The following is a 24817-nucleotide window of genomic DNA, read 5'->3' as shown; positions in this document are numbered from 1 at the left end:
TGGCAATATAAATGGCTGATCCCACCTTAAAGTGTTTGGTTATGATAGAATTTGTAGAACATGTTTATTATTAATAATATTTCTGTAGAAGTTGTTGTTGTCATTGTTATTGTTTTTTTTTTTTAATTATGTGATCTACTGTCTTTGCTTACTAACGTATTCAGTAATTATTGATCTTAAAAACTCCCAGTCTCTTAGATGACGCAGTTTGCTTCATGGTGTGTGACCAAGACAAAACATTTATCTCTACTTCTGTTTTGACTAAAAGGTCAAGATAAATGCAGCGTAAAATGCTGGCTTGTTTGGTGTTACATATCACGCCTAAAAACCACCAAAGCATGTGAGTTTCAATTTCTGGTGAAGATACAGAAAAACACCTAAACGTGGTAGGCGCGCTTCCTTTTAGATACAACTGACGCACTGAGAATAAATGAAGATTATTGGAGCAGCGGCAGCTGCTCTACTGTTCACATAACAATTCATGCGTAAACGCACATCAGCTAAATATGAACCCCGAGACATATTAAGCTGTGTCTAGGCTGAATAGGTAAAACTTTACCTATTCAGCCCGATTTATTTTCTCTTTTAAAACGAAAATAATGAATAAGGGCTTTAAAATTTCAAACTGTTTTGAACGCACTTCCTGAAAAAAAAGAAAGCCACGCCTACTCTGTGATCTACTAATACAAAGCAAACTTTCATTTCTGTTTAGTAGCTGCGCAGGACCTCAACATTTGTTTCTCAAACTCTGAAAAGCCTTTTCTTACAGCCATGAAAGCCCTTCTACTTGTTGCATTGGTGGTCGTGATTCATGGCACTTATGGTAAATATGTTCATATGTTTCAATATTTTACAATTGTTGTAAAAGAGCTTGGTGTGTTCTTTTTTACTCAAGATTTTGAGTTCATTACTCAAAAGCTCATATTATATAGTCTATTTAGCTTTTTAAAGATCTCAATTTGTTGTTGTCTAAGTAATTATTTCTCTTGAGGAAACACTTTGTTTTCTCATCTGTCTCCCTCAGAAAAAGACAAAAACTTGTTCCTAGAAATATTGAAGCCAAATACTTTAATATTTTATGCGCACAGAAGGTTATGTTTAGTTCATAACAGCAAGAAATTTAGCGAAATATTGTCAAGCTATTAGAGCCTTGGGTAATAGAAAACTGGTCAAACTGGTTTCAGATCATAGCATCAACAGTTACATGTTTCAGAAGGAGTGTGTTGCAGATCTTAACAATGTATTGCAGATTGGTAATATGTAAAGTCATCCATAAAGTGGTTGGATCCCCATTGTGTCAACAATGCTTTTATTAATCCAAACTGTAATCATTAACCTGTACTTCTGTTATTTGCGTCCATATGCAGCAACTTTGATCATCAAAGGCCCAACTGAGCCGATTCTGGAGGGCGACTCAGTCACACTGGAATGCCTGTACACAGACTCTGACCTCAATGTCAGCCAGGTTCACTTTGAGTACCTTTCTCCGGTGAGTTGTGGATGTTATGTGAGTGGGTGGATATAATATGACCTTAGAGTGTTTGCCAAAGGCTGAAGAAAAAAACTGGAGATGCAGATATGCAATTGTGCTGTAACAGGTAATGTCTTTAACTGTTGCTTAAACTGTTCAAACATGTAGTAACTCATAAAATCAGAGTCAGACTACTGTAGACAAGACTCCTGCAAAGAAAAATCCTGAGGACTCAAATATTAAATAAATGATATAGCAATGCTAATTTAACCATTTATGTCACTTGTGTTTGCGCTTTAAATGATACTGAATGCACACTGTAACTGTAAATGGATCAACTCTCCATTCTTTGCTGTGGTAAAATTGCTAAAATGCTTTGCTTTGCCCTTCCCTCCTTGGCTTTCTCAAGTCAATGATAATCTTGTGTTGTTTTCATACAAGGAAGTCAGCTTTTTTAGATTCCCCAGTTGGAAATACATCAAGAACATCACCTGAGGTCTGAATTGTAACTGGGGAAGTTAGAGTTTTCAGAGGAGCCTTAATTTCAGTGTTCAGAAAGTCTTTGATATATGTATTTATAGTACACAGTGAAATCTACAGGTATAAACTGTTTATAAATACGTCAGATGGTTTGATCAATTTCCACTATTTTACAACTTGCAACCTGAACGTCCTCTACTGTGGTGATTTTCTAACATCCAAGCTTTGCCTTCCAAGACAAATTAAAATGGAGAATAATTTAGACGGGATAAACTGGGGGCATGTCCCACAGTCAAATTCAATTTAAAGCCTTGGCTCTGTGTAATGTTACTCAAGAATTGTTTTGCCTTCCAGACCGCTTTTGTACAATGTTTCACCACTGACAAGTTTACAGAACTCAGCTCAGTCACATGAAGTGATACTTCAGACAGTCTAATTTGTATATATCCAGGTATTCCCCTTTGGTTGGGGAATTTTCCAGCTGGAGTAAAGTTCAAGCCAATCACTTTCATTTTACAGTAAAGTGTCATATTCATATCACTTTTAGATTACAACCAAATTACTATTAAATATAGATTGATATGTGAAATGTAAAATCTAGCAAAATACAGTGATGCAGATATTGCACTGTGTGCACTGCTCAGAAAACTTTACAGCTTAATTTTAAAACAGTTATATTACATGTCATTGTCTATTGAACACAGCACATTCTTTATTTGATGTATTTTGGAGAATTTTTGAATGTTGCCTCTGTAAACTGAGGCAACTTTCTGCTTTGAAAGCAGATTGTCAAAGTCTGCTTGAAAATATGGTTTCTGCTCTGTTTTATTTCGATTGTTCTCTGATCTGGTATGCAGATACATTTCTTTAATTCGTTTACCACTGAGACATTGTGGTTTAAAGGTTATCTTATTTAATTCAAAAAGGCAACATTGTTACATATTTTACAACTGGTATTCCTGGGTGGATCCAGATTTTGATTACTGTACAGCTGCACTATGTGTGCTTCAACATTCCACTTCCATATAGTCAGAAGAATGTGACTTCTGTGATTTTTCAAATTAGTGTTTTATTAATTATAAATGCCTTTGCATTGCCCTGAATTTGGTTGATACATTATTCCTGAGATTTTAAGTTAATCTTAGTGCACTGAAGTCCATTAACAGATGAAAAGAGTGCCTTGTAAAAGTACTCAAAACCTTTAGGATTTTTCACATTTTCTCTCACTGAATTAACAGTCTACAATGTATTTTATTCAGATTCCATTTGAGAAACAAACTCTAAGTAACTATAGCATAATAAGGGAGTGGATGGACTATGATTTTGCCTCTGCTAAAGTGACATATTTTAAAACTGAAATGTTTCCCCAGTCCGATTCAAAATAACTAGAACTCAGTCAGATTTGATGGAAAGGCGAGCATCTGTGAACATCAGTATTCAAGTGCTTCCACAGATTATTGTTTGAAGACAACCAAAAATCTGCTTGACAGAGCAATTTACATGTTGGTCAAATAGTTTGATTTGGGTCTCAACTAACCAGAGCACATCCTACCACAGGTTTGTTGTGTCTTCTCCGTAGTTTGTGACAAAGGTACAAACGGAGCTTCTTGATTCTAACGCTCCATAAAGCCCATATTTGTGGAGCACATAACCAATGTGCCACCACATTCTCCCCTGAGTTGCTGATGTTTGTAGCTCCTCCATAGCTCCTTTGGCTGCTTCTCTGGTTAATACTCTCCCTTACCTGTCAGCTAAGGTGACAGGTCACCTTAACTGACAGGTCAATCAGCCTGTCAGCTAAGGTGAAATATAATGTCTGAAGAAGTTTATAGTTCTGCCATACTCTTCTCTTCTGTGTTTTATGACCTAACACTGGTTTAAACCTATCTCTATTACCTCAAAACTGTTGTTATTTGTGTTATTTGTGCTCCATCATCCAAGTAAAATGTGCTGATAAATGTTTGTGGTTGCTAGTGTTAAGACCATTTACAAGGCACTGTAAATATTGTAGTATATCTGAATTTACACATACTATTTATACTTGTTTGATTTTTAGACAGTTTGATTATGTGTAATATTCTGAAAGGTAAACCATTCTTGTCTCTTTCATTTTTTCTTTTCTCAGTACCAGTACTCAAGGAGCTTGTGGCGTAAAGTTTGGGGGTCCAGCCTGGGCAGGTGGGTTTGTGGAGGGGACTATTTTTACGGCGAGGATGAGGAGAAAAGCGGACTTCTTCGTATTTCCTACCCAACAAGGTTCTCTGGGGTGCCCTTCCGTTGTGTGTCAGACAATGAAAACACAACTGCTCCAGACAATGCATCTGAGCCGCTGACCTTCAAAGTCCAGTGTGAGTTTCTTGGTTGTAATGGGAGGGTTGGGCTTATAGATGCAGTCCTTTTAAACTGTGCACTTCAATGACATTTACCATCAAATTCAACTGTTGGTGTTATTAATGTTTTACAGAAATGAGATAAACATCAAATCATTATGTGACGCAAATAAACTTGAAGTTTCACTCTTAAAAAAGGAAATGTGACAAATTGTGAGTTCCATTTCTAACAAAGGACACATATCATCCTAACAAGTACATTGTTGGCTATATGGCTAAATAGAAGGTGTCTGAAACATATTCCTTCATGTGTGCAACTACCAGGATGTAAACACAATGAATTCCTCTCAGTGAGCAACAGAAAAGATGTATTTTAGAGGCTGCAGCACTCATAAAACAGCACATGCTAAAGATGTAATGCAAATGCTGTTACCCAAGAAAGGTTGAGCGATTTTCATTTTGTGCTCTATGCAAACAGGGAGCCACTGCACTGGTTAGGCTCCAGTTTAAAACTACAACACCAATGTGGGAGACTTGCATTAAGTATCTTTTGTGTAGCTGGCCAGGATTTGTCCTCTCTATTCTCAGTGGCCATCATATCGACCCTGATGCTGTTTGATCGGCTCCACAGCCTTATGGGAGGAATCAATAAGAGGAAAAGATTAGAATGAGCTATAGGATGGAAGGAGGCAGAGAGCTGGATGGACGTGGGCCATCTATTGAAATGGAAGAGAAAATGAGCCATTATTCACAACACTGCCTCTCTAAAGACTTTGATAAGATGAAGCCTATCATCGTTACTATTGATCACTCATAACAGTCAGCATCTATTGGAGGCATTGTAGGCCACATGATCACAACTATTCTTAAAACATCTGAGCTTTTTCCAGATGCTAGTCCGAGCAACATATGTTTAGTCAACTCCCAAATACTCAGACAGGTTACTTCAGCATGCATTGAATTAGTTGCTTCATTAATGCCTTATCATGCTGTCTCATCTGCACTGTTTTGCCAGATATGAGAGAACTGTCAGTGTATATGGAAGGCTACTCCAACTACCTGGGCATCCCGGAGGACCTGAAGGTGCGGCTTGGGGAGGATGTAGAGCTGAAGTGCTCGGCGAGCTCGTCAGAGGAGCCAAGCTACTACTGGAAGAAAGAGGTGAGAAAACCTCCCGTATGCACACTGTGCTGGTGTCCTCATTATACTTTTGGAAACTTGTCAGTCTCTCTCCTCCTCCCATCTCTGGATGTGACCTCTTTACATTTTCTTTTTACCCTCTTCTCTTTCCAGCCTCACCAGGTCTCTGCCACCCTCTTGGCTTTGTGCAAGCCTTCTGTTAACTGTCTCACCTCCTCCAGCACATCTCTGTTTCTCTCCCTGACTTTCTCAAGTCTCTTTAATCTCCCCTTACTTGCTGTCTCTCTCTTTCTATCCTCTAAACGAAAGGAGTTCTGTGTTTAAGTGACTGGTTGGCTTAGCCTCGCCTCTCGCTGGGAGTTGCAAGCTTGCCCACTTACAGAGGATTAATAGTTTAATGAGGTCTAGACAAGAACTAGTCAACCTGAAAACAATTATATGGATAGATTTCTAATTATTTTTGCAGTGTTTGGTTAACTGGCATTGAATAATTCAGCTAGGCTACTGAACTAAGAAAGTGTTGCTGAAAGGAAATTAAGATGTCTTGCTTTAAAAATACCAGAGTGACAATTGGCATGTAGAACAAGATGAATCTCTCTGACTAACACATTTTTGAAGAACATAGGTAGGCAGGTGATGCACCTAGTACATGTGGTGGGTTTGAACGGTACAAGTGCCTAAAAATAAGTGAGAAATTTTTGCATTTTGGGGTCTGGTGTCTCTTATTTTAATCTTCAAGATGTTCCACAGATTCTCTATGGGGCTTAAGGGCCAGTCAAAGCATAGTGATACCACAGACATTAAAACAACCGTCGGTACTTTTTGACAATGTGGACAGATGTTAGGTCTTAGCCACTCCTTAGCCATTGATAATGGTGTCTTTGTTTCAGGGCTGACTTGCACTGTTGTTGCTACTGATCTGATCCAAATAGTAAATTCATCGCTCTCATCAGGTGTTTTCCCCCAGGCTTTGAAAACGGCAGTAATCAAACCACTGATAAAAAAGAACAGTCCAGACAAATCACTACTGCAGAATTATAGGCCGATCTCCAACCTCCCATTCATCAGCAAAGTTATAGAAAAAGTTGTGTGTAAACAGTTAAATAGCTTCCTAACGATAACCAACTGCTTTGACTCCTTCCAATCTGGTTTCCGGTCTCACCACAGCACAGAAACTGTCCTGGTAAAAGTGTTCAATGACATCCATATAAATACAGACTGTGGGAGAACCACAGTGCTGGTTCTGTTGGATCTCAGTGCAGCTTTTGACACTGTTGACCATGACATATTACTGAATAGACTGGAGAGTTGGGTCGGACTCTCCGGTCCAGTGCTTAACTGGTTTGAATCTTACATAAAGAACAGGGATTTCTTTGTTTCAATTGGAAACTTCTCATCAAAGAGGTCAAAGGTCACACATGGGGTACCCCAAGGTTCAATCCTAGGACCCCTTTTATTCAATATCTATATGCTCCCACTAGCTGAGGTTATAACAGGAAATAATATTAGCTACCATAACTATGCAGATGATACACAGCTTTACATTACGATGTCACCAGGAGACTCAGAACCCATCCAATCACTGAACAGATGCTTAGAACAGATAAATGTGTGGATGTGCCAAAACTTTCTCCAGCTGAACAAAAACAAAACTGAAGTTATTATTTTTGGACCTAAAGAGGAACGATCTAGAGTCAGTGCACAGCTTCAGTTATTACAACTAAAAACCAGCGATCAGGCCCGAAACCTGGGAGTAGTGATGAACATTCAGAGCCACATAAAGACAGTTACAAAGTCGGCCTTCTATCACCTGAAGAACATTTCCAGGATTAAAAGACTAATGTCTCAGCCAGATCTAGAGAAACTCATCCATGCGTTTATCTTCAGTCGTATTGATTACTGTAACGGCGTCTTCACAGGCCTGTCCAACAAATCAATCAAACAGCTGCAGCTGATCCAGAATGCTGCTGCTCGTGTTCTCACTAAAACCAGGAAGATAGAGCACATAACACCAGTTTTAAAGTCCCTCCACTGGCTCCCTGTCGCTCAAAGAATAGACTTTAAAATACTGTTGTTAGTTTATAAATCACTGAATGGTTTAACACCACAATACATTAAAGATTTGCTGCTGTTGTATCAACCTTCCAGACCTCTTAGGTCTTCTGGTTCTGGTCTGCTCTGCATCCAAACGAGGAGTAGCGGCATTTAGCATCTATGCACCAAAAATCTGGAACAAACTTCCAGAAGACTGTAAAACAGCTGAAACACTGACTTCCTTTAAATCTCAACTAAAAACCCACTTGTTTAGAGTTGTATTTGAAACGTAATTAATTGCAAATTTATTGACGGAATCTGACTTGATGTTGTGTTTTTAATGTTGATTCTATGTTGCATTGTATTTTTGTGTTTGATTTGATGTAAAGCACTTTGAAATGCCTTGCTGCCTAAATGTGCTATACAAATAAAGTTTGATTGATTGATTTGATTGCACAAGGAATATGACATTTCATAACGCTTGCTCTGACTCAAGCTGCAGTCCCCGCCTTGTGACTATTTCTTTCTCAATCCTCTGAATTTTGTGGGTATGCTAGTTGATTGTGAACCTCTTTTGCCAAGGTTCACAATTAACCTATGCAAAAATGCTCTGCCAGCTTCATTAGCAACAACCATTTGGGGCTTATTCTCCTTGATGAGAGAATCAATGACTGCATGAGGGGAAAAAAAAATGTTTTTATTGGTCTTATGTGACCCTAAGTAGGATTTAAGGTTTTCATTAGTTGAAAGCCATGGACATTACAATTCACACCAATAATTGCTTGAAATACATCTATGCCTCTTTGTGTAATGAATCTATATAAATGTTTAAATCTTTGCTTGTTTTGTAGTTCGATTTGATTCTAGTTTCATTATTATTTTGTATTGGTTTCTTATTTTTGGTTAAATCAGTCTTGTTCCTGTTTTTCTTTAGCTTAGTGGTTTCTTAGTGATTCCAGCCTATTATGTTTATTTTTGTGTCTAGTGATTTTTAGTTGCTCTAGTTTAATTGTGTTTAATTTGCTTTACTGTTAGATTTATTTCATAATCCCCTATGTACTTTCCCTGAACCCCATGTGCCACTTTCTCTCTCTTTCTCCCTCTTCTCAGTCTGTCTTCTGCTCTTTCCTCTCACACCTGTGATCAGTTAGCTAATCAGCCCAGGTCCATTGTTTCAGTACTTAGTACCTCTTTCTCAGTCACTCCTCAATGGTTTCTTCTTTGAGATATTGGTTATCCTGGCATATAATTAAATAACCTGCAGAAAGCCATGAACTTCCTCATTCTAACCCGTGTTCTTTTCATGCCTCCCTGCTGGTTTGTTTTCCTTGGATTTTTTGGTTTCTTTTTCTGCCCTGGCTCCAGGTGATTTCTGTTCAATTCATTGACCGCCTCTTTCTCTCTGCATTTGGGTCATATATCAACCATCACCGCAACATGTCAATTATATTAGTTACTTTTTTTTCTTGAATTACTGTAATATATTACCTATTACCTAATAGAATAGATACTTAATTGTGAAAATTTGCTCAGTAAGTGAACACATGGAATCTGCCATTTACATCAACTTATAAACACCAAAGCAGAAAAGATCTGTCAAAGCACTCTTAACAACAACAAATGAATCAAACACAACATCCCCTGAAGTTCATGGCTTTCTGCAGGTTATTTAATTATATGCCAGGATAACCAATATCTCAAAGAAGAAAAAAGCATTTTATATATATATATATGTTCCAATTAGTTTCTTTTTCAAGAAACTAATTATTTTGGTACAAAGGACTTTTTATGTTATTCCTGCATCACTGTCAAAAACTGCACTACCTTAGCAAAAATGTCTCCAAATCCTGTTTATACGGTATTTGGAAGGGCAGATATGTTTGCTCACTTTCCTCATTTTTGTTTTCATTCTCAATAAGATGGTTCATGGTTAATGCTTGTTAAAGGGTCATCACTAATCCAGGTTTTAAATGGGTTTACAAGTCTAAATCCAATTCAGTGGACTTGTCAGGGCGCTAATGCTGTTTGTCCTCTACATAATCTCATATAGGGCTTTAAGGTTTTTGTCATTATCTGCCAACAATGCTCTGCTGTCACTTTTAGTGACAAGTAATAATCTTAGAAAAGACAGGCTGGTTTTGTATATATCAGCTTTCAGAAAAGTCACATTCAAAGAAATAAAATACAGTCATAGAAGTGTCTCTATTCACATGATTAGAGGTAATTTTTCTGTAAGCGTGCATAAAAACACCTCTGTGTCTTTGACAAGAGTGGATGTTAGGCAGAAAGCGTCCCAGTTTGACGAACAGCCGGTGTGAGCGCTTTGGTCCCCAGAAATGACAGCAGGACAGAGGCAGGAACGACATACTGCTTTTGGGCGCCAGTGGATTTGCATACAAAATGCTTCTTTGGCCAGACCTGGCCTTTATGGGAAATCCTCTTAATTCAGATTCGTTCAAACTGAAATGGACTTTCTTGGCAGGAAATGTAGCTCCCAAGAGCCAAGTCATTTGCATGGTATAATGTTTTTTCTTTGTTGTTTCTTTTTTTTACCCCCTCTTCCCCATTCATTGTTCTTCCAATCCTTGTGTTTGGCCTATTATTTGTTTCCCCCCGGTTAGGCTCTACCTCATAATAGTGCTGCTATATCTGTGTCGACAATTCATGCCGCTCCCCTGCCATCTCATTATGTGTTGTGTTAACAGTGAGCTCTTGTAGCATCATTCTTCATGGATGTTGCTGTTATCTGGGTTATTGACTTGCGTCGATGTAAGTTCGCTCATTGGGATCACTGCTCAGGTAAATAGAGTTCATTTAAGACTTTTGGGACAGCTCTCTGAAAAACTCACACCAACAGAACTTTATTGTATCTCTGAATCCATCAGAGTCTCAATATTTATTTTCGTCTTGCTCTAATTTACTGTGTCCCACTGCCCATTCCTCTGCAGAACACCAAAAATAACTACTCTGTTCTCCATTACCACCTGTTTTCCCTCATATTTTTCTCACTGTTTGTGTTTGACATCCCTGAGTTTCCTCATTTTTCTCCTTTGTCAGGGAGCATCAATTGCTCTTAATTTGTATTCTTGCAAGGCTGAAAACAACCTGACCAATAAAACACTCCCTTTCTTAAAGACTCTTTTCTTTCCCTTTCTTGCAGGGTAGCGACTGGATTCTGCCTTCCTCTACACTCACACTGAAGAAGGTGAGCGAAATGGATGAAGGACAGTACACCTGCATGGCTACACATCCATCAGTGAAGTCCCTCACCAGGAAGCGAACCATCAGCATCTCCCTGCTGCCCGGTAAGTTGGGTGATCGTTCCTCGTCGTCATCCTAGCCAAGTCCTAAAAGTTTTTTTACCTCTTCCTCTTTCTGAAGAAAGACTGGGCTTTTCTTCACAACTGCGTGGGGAATTCATTTCTCACCAGAAATCTGTGCTAATCTATTGGTTCTTCTATCAGCCAGTTAAATGTCACAGTAAAGGTCAGCTCATGCGAATGTTCTTACATCACGAGACAGGTACAGAAAGTTTTCTGTTTCATGTCCCTACATTTATGGGAACCAAAAGAAAGTTAGGCTTTAATATTAAGACAGAAGAAAAAGGATGTAATGCTCCTCAAAACTTCCAGTGGTAAAGATGCTTACCAAAACTCCCCACATAGCATGTGTGAGAAATAAAACTGCATGTAAGTCATATGAGATGATCACATATGATGACAGAACATACCCTACATCTAATAAATACTGTAATAAACTGCATAAAATCAAAAGTGTGAAAATTTTAAGATTTAAAGAAAGCAGTTATTATCTATGACCTTTGAATGTCTTTTGTTCCCTTTTGACTTAATTATTAGGTCAAATTCATAAAATGCTCAAATCAGTTGATTTCATTCTGCAGTTTACAGGTGCATATGAATAGATTCAAATATAAGCATGAAATAAATAGTAATTTACAAAATTGAATATTCATTTGCACAAAAAAATTATATTCAAAGTTTTTAAATAAGAGCAAAATATTACATACAACCAATAAAGTTTTTAAATTAAAAAATCTAATGTTATCTACACAGTAAAGAAAAATACTATTTCCATTATTGTAGAAAAAAATGATGATTTGAGACCGTTGACTTCCACAAGGAGGGTAAGCCACCAAAGGCTATTGCTAAAGAAGGATTATGGTCACAGGGGGCTTCATCAAAGTAGACAAGTGGCAAGTTGAGTGGAAGGAAAAAATAATAGAAAAAGATGAACAATCAATTGGGATAGCCGCAGCCTCGGGAGGACTGTGAAGCATAGCCCATTCATAAGGTTAGGAAAGATTCATAAAGTGTGGTCTGTGGCTGGAGTCAGGGTTCACGAGTTGCCCCATACAGACATGGAACACCTCAGCAGAGTTACCGGCTTTTGCCTCATTGATGTAGTAAATCATGCAAAGCAAGCCCCATCAAATTAATGACTGCATATTATACAGTACATGAACATGCATTTCAGAAGGCTGAGACTTCTGTATTAAAAATCATTTTTATTGGCATTATGTAAGTTTTATAAACATTCTGAATCTTGAATTTTCATTAGCACAATATCAGTCTGTGTGTAATGAATCTATATAATATATCAAGACTTTAACTTTTTGGATAAAATTGATGAATTAAATTAGCTTTTTGGTGATATTCCAATTAATTAAGATGTTCTGAGTTGATTTCTCAGTCATTACATCATTACAGATGTAAATAGACAGAGTGTACATTATTACGTATTACATTAATATGACATACCGTACATATCTCTGTCTAATTTCTCTTTCTTTTTATTACTGATAATCTTTCTTTGCTTGAAACCAGGCAATAATTTTATTTGCAACTATATATCTAATCTAAAACCAGACTCCATTTGTTTTCATTATCGTTATCACTGACCTGTCTGTGGATAATTATTAATTTACTGCAGTTTTAGAATTTACAAACAATAGAATTTATTAAACCTCTGGGGTTAAAATAGTGTGTTCCAGTTTGGATTAATGAACACCGCTGCCATGAGTCATTGGTGCTCCTTTGTACGTCTGGTTATTTCTTTGGAGTAATTATTAAACTTCACCAGACTTCACCACATACCTTTATGGTTCCTTTGAAGGAGTCCACTACATCAGCTGCACAAACCTTAGGCAAACATTCTTCACGTGACTACACAGCAATCCTCTTCACACACTGTAGATAAGAAGACAAAGGACTTTTTCCTGCATTTTTCAGCATTTGTTTGTTTTGTCCAAAACTGCAAAGACCAGGTTCGTAAAAGGCAATTATTTTGACTTTATATGTAAATTGGAAATCCTGGAACATCCAGGGTATAATCTCCCATTTTTTAGAAATTCTAACAAGCAGATTTTGTACAGGTCAGTGTGATGACTTAATGTTAATCTGATTTAATGTTGTTTTGATTGTTGATTCTATGTTGCATTGTGTTTTTGTGTTTGATTTGATGTAAAGCACTTTGAAATGCCTTGCTGCTGAAATGTGCTATACAAATAAAATTTGATTGATTGATTGATGACTTGTTTGAATACCTTACATGGTCTCTCATGTATTCAAGCACGAAGTTGCCTGGAGATACTTTTTGCCTCCAGGCATTATGAGGTGTGCTGATTTTAGATTCTGTGTCATGCACGTTTCCCTTCATGTCTGTCCCACAGAGGATGCTGCCTGGTATGAGACTACTAATGGGCGACTCTGGTTGATGACCTCTGCGGCTGCAGCGTCTCTGGTTGTGTTCATCCTCTCTGTGAGTGTGTTCCTGTGCCGCAGGGCCAAGCGGATCAGGAGCAGCAAGGGCCCCATGTAAGGAACCATTATTGGAATTTTTGTGCCTTATTATTTTCCAAACAGGCGTCTTCACATACTCTAAAAGCCTCTGGTTTTAAACAACGCAATTCAAATTAATTTTCCTGCCAAATCAGAAAAAAGTTAGCTGTCAGAAACAACCAATCAGAAACAGGGGGAGGGTCTTAGAAGTGTCAATCTCGCTTGTGATATGTTATACTGTGATGACATGGTGACAGATTTATGAAATACGTAAAAATAAATAAGTAAATAAATAAAAAATTATATTACATATTTTAATAACTGGAACAATAAACAACATGTTCCCTCACACCCTTTGTTTTGAGATAAGAATACATTTTGATGCCAAAATTGGAATAATTTTCCATTTCCTTCATTTTACCTGTGATTTTAAGATGCCACCTTTCCAAAACAATTTGCCAGACATTTTTTATGTCATGGCCAGTGTTTGTTACATGTAACATAAACAAAACTTTTACAGAAGAGTTAGCACTTAATATAATCCCTGGACATAAAAAACAGAATTGTTCAAGTAAGCATTGACAGATTAGACAAACTGGAATCAGCTGTGCACTGTACACCCAATTTAGGTTTTGAATCCTTGCAGGATCATATTTTGGGGAATGACCATTTTTCCTCCAATTTTCCCAAAATTTCCCAACTCCTGTTCAAACATCACAAACACTGCATTTTGAAATAATCATGCAGTTTTCTTTTACGTGCATGTATTCAGCTGCTCTCTCTCTTTAACATGCCCAGATTAGTGTATTTGTGGAAGAACTAGATTCTGATCATATAAACAAAGCCAGGAAGGAAGGTGATTTGTTCAGCTGCTGTCTGCCTTTTTTTCACAGGAACACTTACTGAGCCACTGCTTTGAAATCACTTTGGTTAATAGGATCTTAAATCATGTTTCAAAAAGTGATGGCTAATATGTCTTTGAATAGAGGTGAATGTGTGTGTTTATTTACACAAAATTGCTTCCCTTTTATCCACTACTTGGATCTCCCTCTTTGGAGTTTGCCTGTATTATAACTAAGGCTGCAATATTTCATTTTGTCATGTGGCAGAACAAAGGCTATTTCATGTCCAGAGTTTCTGTTTGGTGTCTGCACCTTTATTTGAACCTGCCGTATGATGTCGGCTATGTGTGAGCCAGCCAGCACAACCCAGACTGAATATTAAAAATCAATCACATGTAGAGACTCTCAGCTACTTTAGCTTTAATATTGGTTAACCAGCCAGCCTCATGAATTCTTAATACAAAATCCATCTTATAAGTTATAAGTAAATGAATTTCATCTAAAGCTTACACCTTTCTATTGAGTTCTTCATGGTTTCAAGTAAAAAGGAGTAATTTCTTATTATGGCTAATATTTATGGAAAGAATCTTATTGGAAAATCCTACGCCTTGCAAGATTACAGAGAAAAACGTCATGTCTAATAACTGTATTGTGCTTTTTGTGGGAACAGAGTTAATCTGAAGGTAAGCACTCTTTTCAATAAGAATTAAACTGATTAAACTCAGATTTTATCACATCTCTGGTTGATTCTCAAATGTCAGAAGGAAGAACACATTTGATGCTTTGAATAGGACCTTTAAGACCTATGTCTGTCTAAGAAGGGGATATAAAATGGGAAATGGGAGAAGGTTACAGTCCATCAGAGAATCCACCATCAATCACATCAATGTCTGTTCAAAACAAAGTGCCTTTTTGGATCTGATGCATCCCGCTGTCTTATGGGAGACATATGGCTGTCTCTCTGGCTTAGAGACACAATAGGACGGAGAGGACGGAGAGGACAGCCCTGCACGACAGTGATGTTGTTCTCTGTTGTTACCTGGAAGTTCTCCCCTTTGGATTTTGAAGCATTTAGTCACTGTAAAGAGGGAACAAAGTTACTACAAATTGTACTGAAGCCTGAAACATAGGTCCAAACACACCTTCACTTGAAATAGAAAAAAATAATGTAGCATCCAGTGTAAAAGAGATTCTTGTTTTGGATAAAGATTGAGGTTTTGACCAATGCTTTTTTTCATGTCTGGAAACATGGAGGGCAGACATTCAGATGCAGGTATAATAATGTTACTGCAAATGGAAAAAAGGCAACCTTCCTAATCTGGTGTTTTATTTATTAAGGTGAAAAGCAGCTGCCGGTAACTTTCCAACAATTTAGAACATCAGATAACAGCCATTGATAGGAAAGTATTAGTTTAATGAGAATATATTTGGTAACTCAGTTATTTTTTTCAAAATAATACAATTAGGATGGCAAACTGAAGGTTGCTTGCTAAACTCAATAATTGTGACCTACTTGACCTCAGCCGTGACCTTTCACGTATTTCCGTATAATAGAAAGAAAAGATTTTTACCTGCTGTTATCTTTGCTTTCCAAAATCATAAAAATGTTATGTGAACACTTTTTCTCTTTCTGCATGAACAAAAGTTTTATCCTTAATGCAGATGTTTTCCTTGACTGTCTTCCATGACCGTTTATTGTGAGTATACAAGTAGGTGTGTGCAAAGAAACTCAGACAGCACAGAAACGGATAATTGACTTTCATATCTACAGCCGTGTGCCTCCAGCGCTTTGTTACAGCCTATAATTTTCTCACTTATACTTTTTGAGTGCCTGCTGCGAGATCGATCCACTGATAATCGTTCTTCTCCGTCTTTCCCCGTCTTCCTCTCTGCAGTGATGACCACTCTCAGAAAAAGCCTATCTACAAATCAAGTGTGGAGTCCCTTCCCTCCACTAGCGCGGACAACCAGCCGCTGGTGTGAGTGCTCAGGCGGGATGAGAAAGTCGGAGCAAGAGAAGAGGAAGATGGAATGGGCAGCCACAAGGGGGGGGAGCAAAAGTGAATCGGGTGAGGTAAATGGGGATATTGGAAGATTGTGGAGAAAAAAATTGAAATCAGTAACAAGCTGGGTGTAAAAAATAAATAATGAAACATACTGAGGGGCAAATGCTTGCTTTAGGGATGCCGTTGCAGCTTTGCTTGTGAGTGTAGACTGCAGTTATGCATCTCGAACAGAACCGTTATGCAATTTTCTTTTCATTTACTCTGCAGTGGGGAAAATTGTAAGCTCCACCTTTGCAAAAATGAAGATGAAGATTCTTCTGCTTAAGAGCTGCAAAAACCCCTTCTACAATTCCTTTCTTTCAGGTGCAAGCATAATTGCTCAGCTGTTTATCATAAATGAACTATTTAGATGATAAGAGAATGATTTAGAGTGTTGATTTGTTTCTGCTCCCTAAAGAGGAACCATTATATAGTACTTGGAAAAGGTTATTATAATCTCTTTACTGTGGTAGCACTCAAGCACTTTCCACTTCTGATACTGTACTTTTGGATTTCTTTGACATTAAATGGCTTTTAAAAATATTATTTACCCACCTCCAGTGTGTCATTGATTTTGTTTCATTTTAGAGGTATAAAAAAAGGTCTGGGGAGTATTGACAATGTGGCGAAGGCCGGACATGCACACTCGCTTGGCTGCACATCTTCTCGATCCTCTGTCTTCCAAGGTTTGCATCAACCTGTTTACTGACCTTCCTCTGCAGTCTGTGAGGTTTTACTCTTAGGGAATGATCTGTACTTAAAGTTATCCACTATTATTCCCCCTAACCCTTAACAAGCATAGTGAGCTTGACAAGAATTGTATTTTCAGTACAGAAAATAAGAATCACCATAGGGTCAGGTAACCTTGAAACTTTCCCCATCTTTTGCAAAAGCTGCTGCTACTTCTGCTTCAACTTGACAAAATTTAGCCTTCCATGACTTTCCAAAATACAACCATCGTATACAACATCTTCATCTTTTTAATTTTCTCCTCTGTTGCTTTGTAACCCTTAACACAGCACTGCACAACCATTCCTTATTACCACAACTGTGCCCATATTGCTGAGAATTTCATTATGCCTGTCCGTTGAAGTTATGTCGGATTTTATGCGGTTTTATTATGGGTGTGTGGTTGACCGTAGGCCGTTGTTAATAATGGGCAAAGCAGCAGTTTAACAATGACACTCCATTAACTGTTCCATGCGCCACAGAGCACAGCCCTGGATAATGTTATTAAACTGATTATTCAAGCCCCCCCTGTACAGCTGCTGCAGCTATCCTTTGTTGAGACTTTTACAGACTTTCTCCACATTTCTAGTTATGAAGTAAGATCCTGCTTACTTTATGGCTCAGGTCAGGCCTTGCTTGAGAGACAAAAATAGGAAGGCCCTTAAACAAAACAAGATGAAACTCAAAATGCCTTTCTGCATGTTAAATGCCAGTGAGCACCGGGTTGTTTTGGCCTTTGAGTCAGTCATGAGTGAAACCCTGAGTGCTTCTAGGTTGTCTTTTTTTCTGAGGCTTCAACTGAATAGGCTCAAACGACAATGTTATCTGGACTTTGACACAGAAGAGCTGACCCTAACGTGCAAGGGTCTGATTGGGAGGGAGGAAAAACAGTATTCTACAATAACTTTTTGACCTCTGCAGTGCCCCATGGCTGAACCACTGGACGACATCTCGGATGGAGGCAAGGCCAGTGCAGAGAATACAAAACAGCTCAATTTCTTCTTTTTTTTCAGTGTTGCCTGGAACCTCTGTTAAGGATTTGTAAAAGCCTTAAATAAATGGAGCTTTTATTTATGAAGTACAATCTCACACTGATAATAGAATCAAACATATTTAAGTGCATTTATCTACTGGGGGTAAAAAAAATCAAGTTAAGATCTATTTTTTTCTTGTCAAAATAACTGCTGGTGCAAGTACTAACACTTGGTGGTTTTGACAGCATAGGCATGTGCCAAGACCTGTTGGTAAATGAGATCAGCATCTCTGTAAACTCCATCAACAAATGGAAGCATGAGTTGTTCTGTAATTTGCCATTTGATGGCTACTCTAACTTTTGACTTGATAAACCCCAAGAACATGGCTTGGCTGACCATGAAAAATTCACACTGGACTTTAAACAAGTCAAATTCTGTGCATCCTGACCTTTTATCAACACTCTATCACACTTCTTCCTTCCACTGAACTTAACGCTAATATTTTGAAAAAATCTGCAAGAGAGTGAATTTGGGGTTTTCATAAGCTGCAAGCTGCAGTCAATAAATAAATTGTATTATATCACTCTGTTCATGCAAGCAATTTCAAAAATTATTTTAAATTGAAAATGACAAATCAACTTTTGCTGAAATTCTAAGTAATTGAGACGTATTTGACGTTTCAGATTTGTAACTTTAAAGTCAGGCAGCTCTTCTTCCCTCCTGTATTTTTAGTACGGTATAATAATCTTGCAAAAACCTTTGCATACAAGGGAGCTAAACATGACACTTACGTGGCTGAGGCACTTTGTTTCCGTGTGTCACTGACTGCTGCTGTTCTCGTCACGGTAACTTGGTTTTGTACGTGCATCCCGCATATGCTGAATCAAAACGGACAAAAATGAAGGAGTGCAGTTAACAGGAGAAGCAGGTGTTTTCCCCTCATTACTCCCTGACAATACCCCATCTGGTGCAGGAATGGGAGCTGCTTGCCACTGTTTCCCTGCCAACCTGGGAACAAACACTCTGGAAAATGGCTGACAAGGAAAAATTGGATGGGTTAGAAATTAGGGAATGAGTGGGGCAGAAATTATCATTTGCCAAAACAACTGAGTTAAAATGTGTCAAAAAAAATTAAAGTGCTAAGTGGGAAGAGCATGAAACTGAGACTTTAAGGCTTTCTGGCAGATCTGTCAGGAGAGGTAAGATATGAAAATTGAGAGCAACTTTATGAAAGTCAGGGGTAAAAATATTAATATTAATATCAATATACCACTTTGATGTGTTACGGCCTGAAGGAAATTCAGTCTACTTGAGCCAAAAACGAAAAAAATGTCTGGAGGGTTTATGACAGATGAGAGGCCAAGGCAGATTTTAAGACATATGATGTGTCATTCCAGCTTTTACCTGCGGGGGGCGAAAAAGATACAGTTGAGAAAAAAATGGATGACTCAAGCCTCACAGGCTCCCAAGTACATGGTCCTTTGACAAGATTAGGGGAGGGAAGAGTCAGAGATGAGGAAAGGGAAACAATTTTCCTAATGGAGCAAGTCTCTGACCGGAAAACACAATTATGAGCGAAGTGTGGCACACGGGTAAACTTAAAGAGTCCCTTGACGTGACCTAATAACCAGAAAAACTGCAGATAACCAGAAAAACAACCTGCTTCTTGGAGCAAAAGTTTTATCTTCAGACCACTGCAATCATTGTTTGCAAAGATTTACCCAAATAAACTGAGATCACTCAAAGCACAGATTGCATTTATGAGTCCATGTTTGGAACAAATGTCAGTTATTCAAATTGAACGTTTTTTTAATAAATAAAAAAAATGCAACAACATTAACTAAAGGGATAGAGTCAAAATGTTTTGATCACTAAAAAACCAAAAGTAATTTCTTGTAAAGTTAAGTCTGGCAAACAGTGGAGAGCTTTGCATCTTGAGAGAAATAGAGAATCTACTTAGCATGACATTTATGAAGGGTCAGGTCAATGCATAGGCAAGCTTTGTGAATGCTTAGGTTGCCTGATGGTCTGCAGGTCTCAAATTCAACAACATCCTATCGCCACCACAAAAATGTGTTATTTTTCTGACAAATCAAAGAAGATACTTTTTTTCCTTAGTTGCATGTGAATGCATAATTAAAGATAGCTCCTCTTTCTTATCTCGACTGCTTTCTGTTTAAAAACTAATGTGAAGTGAAATGTAGCTATCAAGCACAACAAATAATGCCATGCAGCCAATTTCATTCACTATTAATTTATCACCTCAGGCGAGGCAAGTTTATTTATATGGCAAAATTCACACACAGGATAATTCAAAATAGTTTTCAGAAAAAATAATGATCACAGGCAGATTGCATACAAAAAGGGTAGATAGCTTTAAGCAGCAATGTAACTAGTGAAATGGCGAAAATGAAACAACAAAATAGTTAACGCATGACCTTCACCAGGCATCCACTGGCCTTTTGAACCTTACACAGCACTATAATGACTACAAATAAAAGCATACACTAGTTTTACTGGGTCCTATTTTGACAGTGAACCGTTTATTCTGACATTTTTTAAACAGGCTGATTTAGCAACAGACTTTATGTGGCTGTTACAATTCTGGTGTGAGTCCGTAAATAAGCCAAGAAGTAGTGATGTATTTACATGACGCCAGTGTTCTGGTGCGCATGCGCATTACCACAAGTTAGGACGGATTTACAAGTAGCAAACAGAACACTGGCTCCGCCCCTATGCGGAAGTAGAGGAAACCTCCAATAAACTAACAGCATTATAACGGAAGAGGTTAGTGGAACTAAGTGCCTTACCTGAAACATATTTTGAATCATATTTGCCTTATCAGCCAACGCTGACAACAGGCAAGGAAAATCTCCAACAAGTTGAAAATCAGGTCTTTAAGGTTATTTGCTGGAAACAATGGAGAAATCAACGTTAAAGCCCAAGTCTTCCGCTGCCAGATGAATAATGAGGGGCACAAAGTCTCATTGAATGTGAACGTGAACGCTGTGTCGAACGCATTTTGCACAAACAAAACAGGTGAGTAATAACTTAAAAAAATACCAGCTTGCGAAAATCTCCCTGCAGAAAAATACTTAAAAATAAACAGTGGCATAAAAAGGTGCTTATATGTAAATACCAAAGTTACTTCAAGTATGTTTTCATGCTGCCATAGAGCTATCATCGGAATTTACACATAGAATCAAACATAACTTCCTTCATTTATTATTTGATTTGACTATTAATAAGTGTTTTGACAAAACATAGGATGTTTTGTCAAAACACTTATTGATACCTTAGTGCAGATGAACATGTGATAATTGCCATCTCTCACAGTTTCATTCAATTGGATATGAGGTCGGCTGCAAAAGGTGCTTCTATCACTTCTATCTAAACAACCATATTAAGTTAGAGAAACATTCTTACCCATTCCTTGAGGAAATGTTATTGATACACTATTTATAACATCAGTTTGGGACATTCAGTTACTGTAAGGGACAGTGGTCACAGGCTGATGCAGAAATATAGTTACGTGTCAACAGCATACTGTATGATTTGTAAGAGATCTGTCAAATAATCTGAGGCTTATATCTTAACTGTGACCCAAGAATAGAGCCATGTGGACTCTTGCATGTAATTTTTGTTCGCTCAGATTTGTAATTACCAATTTATGCAAATTATGCACTGTGCATAAATACATGTTTCCTAATCTGTAGCCCATTTATAAAATATTTCCAATCAGCCCCAGACTTCCAGAAATAATTTAAACCTAGTTGTATGTTGTTAGTTTTTACTTTTCAGTCCATAGAAATTAGTCAGCAAATAATTTATTTGCATCAAAAAGAAAAGAAAAAAAGACTCGATAATTAATTACATTTGAGCAAATTGTTTTTAAAGAATGTAACACTTTTATGACCGATTTCCCTCCTATTTCCTTTAGCCAATATTTATAAGCCCCAGCCCTCACTCGTATCCGCAAGCCGCTTCCCCCTACACCTGGTCCTGCGCGCTGTAATTGGTCGGAAAGACATACGGGGCCCGCCCCGCTGGCAAGCTTTTCAAATATATTTACAATGTAAAACAACCGAGAAAAAACGGCAGAGCCATCATATTCGTAAGAAGAGAGCGAGGGAGAGAGAAAGTGCGCGCGTGTGACAGAGAGGAAGCGCTTCGTAAAACACACGCGCAGTTTCACGCACGCTGTCAGACAGACACATCCAAACACAGCCACACGCGCGCGCTGTGGTGCACGGCCGCCCAAGGCTCCGTCGGAGTGTGAACCTGCGGGTTCATGACACTGATTTCTCCGGGGAAGAGGAATACTCAGGAAGATCAGAGAGGAATATCAACAATGGCTCTGAGCATGTGGAACTACTGCGTCCCTCTCGCCATCATCACAGCCGCCTGCTTGGTGAACACCGGTAAGACTTGAGACGAAAGAGTGAGCGAGTGTGATGTGAAAGGGGATGGAAGAGACGTCAGTTTGTTGGGGGCGACTCAGTCAGTGGGCAAGTTTGCCCAAGTCCTCGCTGAGCTGAATGATGTTTCCAACTGCTTTGGTTTATTAGACAGCAAGTGGAGCGGGAATGAGGAAAGGACGAAAACACGTGTATAAATCATAACGCTTAAAATTCAGCACATGATAATTAATGCTAGAGACGATTTTGCGCAATCCCGGGGTTTTATTTTAAGTGAGTCACTACGCTCCAGTTGCTGAGCTGGAAAGACCCTGGAACACCTCGATCAAGACAAAAGTGAAACCCGCGGGTTGTTGTGACTTTTCGCTCTCACTGATCTATTTTCTGAATGGGTCTTCCCATGCACCGATGACCCTGGTGCGTCACAGCATTTTGATTAGTCCTGTTTTTGTATGTGCACGGCAGGACTGGAGCCTGTGACATAAGTCTCCTGTGCATGCCGCTCCGATTGAACACTGACAGCTACATGAGTGCAAATTCCCGCAGTGGATCAGACCTGTGTCAGATACAACGCTGAACAGAAGAGGAAGTGTTTGCTCTTCCTTTTATATCCCACAGATGTGTGTCTGAACAGACCTTTGATACGCCTCCTTATCAAATACAATAACATTTAACAGTCGTATTGCAAACCCTCACAGCGGCTCCCGCAGAGCCGCGGGATGGTCCTGCACGGCTTCTTCAGGCTGATTTTACAAGTGCACATTCTGTAAATACAGAACTGTGGATTCCAGAACAACTTTAGCCCCAAGTCATCTGTTCGGGAGGGAACTGAAGCACAAACTCATAACAAAGCCGTTTAAGTCCCACCCATAATACATAAGTGCTTGTGAATGAGATGAAGTGAAGCACACAGATGTTGCTTTGCAGGGTTTTGTCTCCAGCGTTCTGAAGGCTGTTAAAGGGTTAAGTGATAGGTCAGGTATTACCTTTGTCACTGCCACTGAAGTCATGGTGTGTTTTGTTTCACACAAGAGGACCACATTGCTCCATTGCAAATTTCATGGTTGGACTGATAAGAGCCTTAGCTTCGCCTGCATATTGATTTCCTCCCCAGAGAGTATTTTTATGTGTCTGCTATGGGATCAGGGCTTGCTGATTTATATGCATGAGCTGTAGGTGTTAGTATGTTAGTCTAAATGGAGTTCTGTGTTAGAGGTTTGTGTGTTTGTCTGAATGATGCTGGAAGCTGCTGCGTGTGCTGCTTACAGTGCAGGGTTTTGGCTAAGCTGCAGGCACCCTCAGCTGGGGGTTGCTCGCTGATCATTGTCATTAATCTAGCCTCTGACAGGAGCCGGGGGAGAAACATGAGGCTGGGGGGATTCAGGAATGTTAAAGGCACAAGGTGGTAAAGAAGGCACTGCAAAGCTGTTTGTTTTGAAACAATTTCTGATAAAGAAAACAGCATTTGTTGTGCTTTGCCATTCTAAAGGGAATGTGAAAACTAATCAGGCTTTTCTTGGCCAGCACTATTTCTGATTTTCTTTGAGGTTTGACCTTAGCGATGCAGCTTTTTTTCTACATAAGTTTCTTTCTTTTCTTTTTTTTTTTTTTTACCTAAAATACTATAATATATTACATAAATCAGTTAAATGCAGAATCTTTGATAGACATTGTAGTTTTAATTGCAGCAAAAAAAGGAATTGCAATATGGTTTACAGTTTTGCATTTTTGGTTGTTCCTTACCTTTTTCTGATTTTGGAAGCAAGCCAAACAAGTGCATCAAAAAGCATGCTTTTGGCTGACCTCAGTTATTCAGTTCTTTGTTTTGATTAATTTCACAGATATAAACTTTTTCATGTTCCAATCACCAATCAGACACAATATAAGGGATATTTTCTAACTGATTGGTGTGTTGCTAGTTTTACCAGATGAAAGAAAACATGGATTGAAGTTGTTATTATGCAGAGATGTTTGTGTGGAGGATTCTATTGTGAAGACTTGTCCCTCCTTTTATAGAACAAGGGGTGATGGGGATGGAGAGAATGTGGGAGCAAGAAAGCCATAAGAGGGAAATGGTGGAAGAAGAAAGTCAGGCAGACTTCACAGTGTGTCTGACAGGCAGGCCTGAGGGACCCACACATTCACACACACAGAGTCAGCGCTGTATGTTTGCAAAGGTGCAGTCTAAAACTTCCACGTACTGTAACAAATCCTCCTAACTCCACCTCTGCTGCTTAATCACCACCCTCCATCACACCCATTTTTGCACCCCATCCCCATTCCTCTCTGTTACATTCATTACCGCCTGCCTTATCACCATGCGCTTTAAATCACCTCCATTTGTTTATCCGAATGTGTGCAATGAGACCCATCCGTTTGAGCTTGTTCCCCATCATCCCACTTGGACCTTGGCTTTGGCTCCAGTGGCTGAAAAATAGCAGCAGTTGGACATAGTTGTGGGAGGAGATTTGAATACCAATTACAGTCGGTCTATGTGTGTGTGTGTGTGCTTGTGTGTAGGCGTGAGTGCACCGACAAATGCAGAGAAGCCACACA

The 24817-nt window shown here is 38.7% G+C and overlaps 2 protein-coding genes across 8 annotated transcripts in view; both read left to right on the top strand.

The window, feature by feature from the left end:
• The first annotated feature begins 666 nt into the window (after nt 1–666).
• Nucleotides 667–16683, top strand: si:ch211-79k12.1 (uncharacterized protein LOC568891 homolog). The gene is made up of 7 exons (XM_044118003.1): nt 667–823; nt 1368–1489; nt 4077–4299; nt 5297–5442; nt 10616–10760; nt 13145–13289; nt 15991–16683. The coding sequence occupies exons 1-7, from the start codon at nt 772–774 to the stop codon at nt 16076–16078; spliced, it is 921 nt and encodes a 306-aa protein (XP_043973938.1). The 5' UTR covers nt 667–771; the 3' UTR covers nt 16079–16683.
• A 3921-nt stretch (nt 16684–20604) lies between these two features.
• Nucleotides 20605–24817, top strand: part of cadm4 (cell adhesion molecule 4) — a 224087-nt gene continuing 219874 nt past the window's right edge. For 2 of the 7 annotated variants that reach the window (XM_044117999.1, XM_044117994.1), the window contains exon 1: nt 21809–22264. In XM_044117999.1, the coding sequence (XP_043973934.1) occupies nt 22135–22264 (130 nt within the window). In that variant the 5' untranslated portion in view covers nt 21809–22134. Of the gene's footprint in view, nt 20883–21808; nt 22265–24817 lie in introns of those variants that run through there. The other 5 variants (XM_044117998.1, XM_044118001.1, XM_044117997.1 and 2 more) reach the window with 4 other exon arrangements.

Source organism: Gambusia affinis, linkage group LG05 (assembly GCF_019740435.1).
Source record: "Gambusia affinis linkage group LG05, SWU_Gaff_1.0, whole genome shotgun sequence".
NCBI classification, from domain to species: Eukaryota; Metazoa; Chordata; class Actinopteri; order Cyprinodontiformes; family Poeciliidae; genus Gambusia; species Gambusia affinis.
This window is presented reverse-complemented; position numbering and strand designations above follow the sequence as displayed.